We start from the raw sequence: 6,841 nt of genomic DNA, 5'->3' as shown, positions 1-6,841 counted from the left end.
TGGCACTGGATTTTCCACACATCAGCATGAGTAGATTTTCCAGCTACTGCTCACGTGAGAGTGGCGGACTGTATTGGAGACCATAGGCTTTTGTACGCTGTTGTGGATATGCAACCCCAGTTGTCTTTGTTCTAGGTGGCCCTAGAGTGCTATCCTGGAAAAAGTCTCGGCAGATTTCCCGATTTTATCTTCTGCAAAGTATTATGCTAAGAGTTGGTTGGGGTTGAAGTTGTCACATCCCTTCCATTGGTTCTGAAAAGAATGGGTGGTTTGTTTGTAAAGCTACGGTACTAACTCAGATATTTAGAGAGAGCGTGATGTGTGCTGGAGGAAAGGGAAAGAACCTGCTTACCTCAGTCCAAGTTAATGAGCAAGACATCTACCAAACTTTCATACTTTGCCCAAGCTAACCTCCCACTGCTCAGCTCAAATCAGACCTGCTAATTTGTCCAGCAAACAAAAGCTGGGTTGTCCTTTTTTTTTCCTTCTAATATTTGAGTGGCCAAAGCAAAAGCAGAGATGATGTTCATTGAAGGGGAAGATCACTCCCTTGAAAGCTTGTCCTCTTCAGACACCTGCCCTCCCACGTATTCAAAAATCCAGCACTCAGGAGCAAAGAAACCAAGTCCAGCCAGCCAAGGTGGACATCAGGTAACAGGCTCATGCTCTGGAAGGAACCTAAATTCATGTCATCACCTTCTTCCAGTTCCAATTAGCTGGGCACAAAATGGGCTTCCTCAAATAACCCACTCTGGCTCTAAGGTAAAACCGTATGGTGGACCAGCAGGGCTGCTTTTAAGTGTGAACTTGGAAATCAGTGTATATTGCTTGTACTGAACAGTCACTCCTCCACCACAGCAGACCAGGCTCTGGTTCCTTGGGAGAAAAACATAGATCCTGGGGACTAGGGAGCAAACAGACCTATCTCCATCTGCAGTCAGCAGAATCCAGTCTGGTCCCCGCTCAGTGGTCCCAAGATATTTTGGTTTGGTGAAGTTGCGAATTCAATGTACATTTATAGCAGCTGAAATTCCTTGACACAAAGTTGCTGAAAACTTGATGGTTGTGTCACATAAGACTGCCACCAAAGAGTAAGTACATTGTCGACTGGCAGTTTCCATTTTGTGGAGGGGATGGTTTCATAGCAAAGTTCTTACCCTTCAGGTTTACTTTTTTTGTTTCTTTGCAGCAATAAGTTCTAGTTGGTTCATCCTTGCTAACAATTCAGGAGGAACCATAGGATGTTCCTTGTGCTCTGTGCATTGTGAAATTATCTTTTTGCCAATCAATACTAATAAAACCACACACTCAACCTTGATTTGGGTTGATTGGTATTAAAGACTGAAGGCCAGAGATATGTGCTAGGTAGAAATACCCCATTAATCTCATGTCCTTTCCCAGTCTGACCACTCGTCCACCTCTTGGTTTTGGAAACTGATCCTTTAGGACAGTCATCGTGTAATATTTATTTATTTTTAATGAAGAAACCGCAGTTTCTAGTGGTGTCTCCCCTGAGTATTTTCAGCAAATTTCATTAGGCACCTTCATAAAAAGCTTCCATAATTCTCAGTTTTGCTACAAGAACTGGTCCTCTTTGGGAACCAGAATACTGCTTTAAAAAAACAACAACAATAAAACAAACAGTCATCACTGTAATAAATTCAAAACATCTAGTTTGTTTTGTAACCTATCTGTCACCCTTACGCCAGATCCATAGTGAATACAACTGAGATGTTTCCCTGCAGCATACCAATGAATCGAGGGTTGGAAAAAGGTGCATTCAGCCCTTCTTTCTGGTTATGGGCTGTATATGTTCTGACAAACCCTCTGTTTGCTCCCTGAAATGCAGTAATTGAGTGTGGAAACCTTTCAGCTACAAGTTGGACCTCGCCTAGGGGTGAATGAGCAAAGATGAGACTGACTAGAAGTTCAATTCAACCATCATTGCAAGCTTCCCTTTGCATCACCTCCTCCTAGTAGGAACTGTTGTATGAGGCATGGTGGGTGTGGTCCTTCAAAATAATTTGAAAGTGTGGAACATCAAGACAGAACCATAATACACTTAAATAACAGTCAGGTCAAATGCACCTTTTTCTTCCCCTACTGCTTTGGCAGAGTCACTTGTCACAGGCTACATGCTACCAAAGAAAAAAGTGATCAACAGATTGCTTGCTCGACCTTGCAAGATTTGTGTCAGGAATCTACCAAAACAGCAAGTGACTGGCGGATGGTTCCTGTCGGTAGGCAGAGTGTCCCTCCTAGATATTGCAGAGAGAGAATGTGTTTTAAATTAGCACATGGCAGGCTACATAATATTATAAGATGCTACATTCCGTTAAAAAAAGTAGTAGTGCTGAATATATTCATTTTTCTTTTCTTTTTTAAAAAAAGCTATTTTTTCCCTCAATGATCAGGAAAACAAAAGGGAGGCAAAACAAAATTGAGTTAACATGCTACTTGCAGTGGGATTGAATCGGATCCAAGACGCTCCCGCCAGCTGTTCAGATGAGAAATATGGTCCATTGTTTGACTCCTTTCCGAATATGACTCAATGAGATGCGGTAACAGTCTTGGGATCGGTTGTCAGTCAGTCACATCACTTGTTCTGCGTCACAAGTTTGTTCTTGTTTCTCCTTCCCACCCCTCTCGTTTAAAGTCCCCTGCCTACGCGGTGGAACGTTGTAGCTGGCGAGGAATATGTTGAGAACAGCTCGTTTCAGGGAGGGAGGGGAAAAAAATGAAACCAAACCAGACACAGAATATTTACAGCCGTTCCACCAAAGGTTTTGGTAGGCCAGCTTGTTTCCTTCCCACCCGTGCCCTGAGCCCTGCCCCTTAGGGGCAAGAAGGACTTGTAGAACTCTCTAGAGAGGACTGGGAGAGGCGACGGGTCAGAGGGCCGATGGTGGAGTCCGCCAGCGAGGAAGTGGGGAAGAGTTTGTACCAGCCTGTGACCATGTTGGAGAGATCCAGTTCTTCCAAGACAATCTGCGCCATTCCCATGAAGCACTTGTGGTCCATGCGGCCATAATCTCCCCAGACAATCACCTACAGGGAAGAACCCTCGTTAGCTAAATTGAACCTGGCCCAGGCTGGGTTCCGTGCATGGGGGTTCTGGTGCCCAGAGCATCATATAAACCTTGGGATTCTTCTCCGGTCCCCCAGCGCTTACCTGAGGGAAGCCAGGTGGGTCACACCAGAAAGGTGTCTGGTGTTGTTCTGAGGAGGGCTCTAAGCTAGGGGCATGAGCAATGAATTTCAAAATCAAGACAACAGGGGTCCTATATTCCAGTCTCTGACACTGACTCCTCGAATTGTCCAGCCATGACCAAGTCTGTCAGCCTCTCTCTGCCTCAGGTTACCGACCTGCAAAATGGGGCATTATCGCCTTAATGTCACAGAGATGTTGTGAAGTTGTTACCCCACTGAGAAATGATTGTAAAACGATGTGAGATCTTGGCTGCCTGCCGTTTCTGGGCGAGGAACATCTCTTAGCGTCTGTATGGCGCCTGGTCTGTACAGGCCCTGCCTTTGGGTGAGGCACTACCATAATATGAACATATACAGTTCAAGACCTGCCTCTCTGAAGTGCTGGGTACCTGCAATTCCAATGGGAGCCACAGGATCTCTGCATCTTCAACATTTGAGCTCTCCCTCGGTCAGCCTAATGCTCACCCAGTTGGATGCTGATGTTACCTACCCCTTAGCGCACAGCCATCCTGGCCACCGATAAGCTGTGGGCACTGTGGCAAATGATGCCATGTGTGTACCCACGAGCATCTGGATCGAGGGAAAGTCCCTTCCAGCCCAGGATCTCAAAGTACTTTACAAACCTCCATGAATGAGGTCTCCGCATGCCCCTGCATGACATGGCAGGAACTACTGCCCTCTGGTGTCAAGGAGCAACACAGAAAGAGGAAGGGACTTCCCACGGTCAGGGAGGAAGTGAGGGGCAGCGCTGGGGATGGAACCCAGGAATCCAGATTCCCAGTTCCCTCCCCTTTCCCTCAAATGAAGCGTTCATGGATCTGCTCCCCCAGTCAAAGACCAGATGAATAGGGGGGATCTGGCACCCCCTGCTGGGGGCATTTCCAACTTTCCCTTTAAGAAGTGGTCTTTGCCCACCTCCCCTTGAAAAGGGATTACGTCACCTGCAAAACTCTGCCCTGTGGGCCCTCATCAAAGAGCAGCGCCTGCTGGTAGAACGGGTCCCAGGTCTTCTTGGCCATCTTGGTCTTCTTCTTGGCCAGGCAGGTCCCATTCTCCAGCAGATAAACTTTAACATAAGTTGCTGCATTGGAAACAGAAGCACGGATGCAAACCAGCTGTGAATATCCTCAGCAGAATCACCTGGGCACTGGGCCTCATCTACGGCGGGGGAAACCCAGGCATGCACTGCCAGGAACACACCTCAGCCAGAGCTCTGCCTCCCACAGGGATGTTGGCCTGCCAGGACCCCCTCCCCACGCCCTGTGTGTGTGTTTGTAGTTTCCCAGAGCAATGCAGAAGGGAGGGGGGAGGAATGTCTGGTCTGGTTGGTGGGGTGGGGGAAATGGGGCAGCAGGAATTTCAGGAAGGGGTGCTGAAAGATTGGCATCCTGCTGGATTGTGGTGCATTCTCTGTGGTTAGGGCCGTGTCTGCAGGGGGCCGAGCGGAGAGGGTCTGTGCTGTGCTGGTAGCCTTGACTTTTCACTTCCTTGCTAGGTTTTGTACTAGATGTGTCGGTTGCAGAACAACCTTAACTGCCACGCGGTTATTGTGTGTTAATGCCTGGCTCTGCAGTGGCGAAACGCCGGTGCACTCAGCCAGCCAGCCCCTCTGCTGCCGACGCCAGTCAGAGCCAGACCCAAGGGACTAACCATTGCACAACTGGAGGGGGAGCCCCAAGGGACTGGGGGAGGGGGAGCATCTGCCTGTTATTGGGATGTATCATAAAGCAACACTATCGAGAGCAAAATGGAGGCATTAACTCCTTCCCATACCCCCCCTCGCCCCCCACACCCCTTCCCAAAGCTCCTGGACCCCACTGGCTCTTCCTTAAGGATTCTTGGCACGGATACCTACCAGGAATGGACTTGGAACCCAGCTTTGGGGTGAGGCCCCTGGCCTGGATCACCTCCACCTCCAGCTGCCCACTCCTGTCGATCATCCCAATGTGGACATCACCTAGGACAGAAGGGGAGAGGTGAGAATCAGGGGTCCTAGCGAGCCCCATCCTGTGTCGGGGACAAATGGCCGCCCCCATTAGCATCCATGTCGTTCCCTTACTCGCCCGCGGCTTCCACTGTCCTCTGCACCCTTGCTCGGAGGACTCTGTTCTAAAGCAGCAGGTGCACCGCAGAGCAAGTCCCAGAGCACCCGGTGTGTTAAAACCGGCCACGGGGGCGGGGGGCACAGCAAAATGAAAGTAACGAGAACGTGGCGCTGACGAGAAGACAGGACATCACAGGAGCCTCAAGGGAGCCTCGATGGGAACATGTCTGGGACCCAGAGCTCAATTCTGGGCACCTTGTTACCAGGACAACATAGAAACGGGAGAGAATTCAGAGAAGAACGACATGCAATGGGCCCCTGAGCGCGCTGTCAGGGCACCGGGACAACTTCGCGAGACGTCAGTCGCTGGCTCTGCAGAATTTCTAAGCGTCCACAAGTACAGCTGCGTTGTACCCTCTGGAAATCAGGCCGCAGCCTTTTAAAAATGAGGCTCCCTCGGCTCCACCCCCACCCCCCACCCCCCGGCTTGAGAGAGCCTTTTCCTCCTGCTTCTCCGACAACTCCGTTCGCTGTCCATGTACTTTTGTATCTGTCAGGCCGCTGTGAGATGCGCCCTTTCTGAACCCCGACTCAGCCCTTCGGGAGCATGCCCCGTGCTAGGCTTAACCAGAGCCGTGCCTTCAGCACGGCATCTACGGACAGGGGCTGCCCCAAGGAGAAGGTGAGGAGGTGGAGAGAGCTTGGGTCTCATCTCCGTTCTAGCTCCAGTGCACCCAGCAACTCGTTCCCTTCAAATGGGGGGTGGGCGATTTCCCTGCCTATAGTGCAGTTCCTCCAGCCCTTTCTGAGTCCCATGGACGCATCCCTAGAGATGGTCCGTGTCCTTTCGTACCGGGCTCAAGGGTATTTCCGATGGGCCCTTGGCATGCACCAGATCCCATGTCGTACACTTTACAGGAGCATCTCCAGGGATAGCCCCAGCCCTCTACTTACAAACACTGACTCTTCCCGCGGTCAGTAAGTTAGTTAGTAAGTTCTCCCCCCGGATGTCTCTCCCCCACCCTCTTCTACAAGGCTCAAGTTGAGTTACGCCTTCACGCTGCCTCCGCCTCTCCCTTGGAAGAATGACCGTGGTGGTTTTCCTAACGTTGGCCAGCAGAGGGCAGCTGAGGAAAGCATGTTCTCACGCATTAGGCACCGAAGGAGAAAATGAAATACCATGACAGTGGTTGGGGTGGGGGGGGGGTTGTTTTTAAAAAAAAAAAGGGGAAAGCAAAGACTATGTGATTTGTGGTGTGAGGATGTGGCAACTCGGCTGGCAAAGCCCAGAACAACATGAACAACAGAAACCACCACGGATGGAGAAAGGAAAGAAAAAAACCAGAAGGAAAACAAAAGAAAATGAACTTTTTTTGTTGTTCTAAGCTCACGACACGGATGCGGTCTCCCACTTACGTCGTCCGCAGCAGCCCCAGTAGGTACAGCCCTTGGGATGTGCACAGAGGTAGGTCCCCGTCGCTCCACTGGTGTGTGACTGGCCCACGGCCTGCACCCCTTGCACCGGCGCGGCCCGGGGGAGGGAGCGGGGGGGGGCGCGAGGGGACGGGGGGGGGCTGCTGGTGTCAC

At 50.5% G+C, this 6,841-nt stretch overlaps 1 protein-coding gene across 1 annotated transcript in view; it reads right to left on the bottom strand.

The window, feature by feature from the left end:
• Window positions 1-1,530: 1,530 nt before the first annotated feature.
• The window catches only part of RIMS3 (regulating synaptic membrane exocytosis 3), a 42,146-nt gene continuing 36,835 nt past the window's right edge, over window positions 1,531-6,841 (bottom strand). The window contains exons 5-7 of the mRNA XM_044998137.1: window positions 5,066-5,167; window positions 4,152-4,291; window positions 1,531-3,048 (exon numbers count right to left, since the gene is read on the bottom strand). Of these exons, the coding sequence (XP_044854072.1) occupies window positions 2,836-3,048; window positions 4,152-4,291; window positions 5,066-5,167 (455 nt within the window). The 3' untranslated portion in view covers window positions 1,531-2,835. The remainder of the gene's footprint in view (window positions 3,049-4,151; window positions 4,292-5,065; window positions 5,168-6,841) is intronic.

This window comes from Mauremys mutica, chromosome 23 (genome assembly GCF_020497125.1).
Source record: "Mauremys mutica isolate MM-2020 ecotype Southern chromosome 23, ASM2049712v1, whole genome shotgun sequence".
NCBI lineage: Eukaryota > Metazoa > Chordata > Testudines > Geoemydidae > Mauremys > Mauremys mutica.
This window is presented reverse-complemented; position numbering and strand designations above follow the sequence as displayed.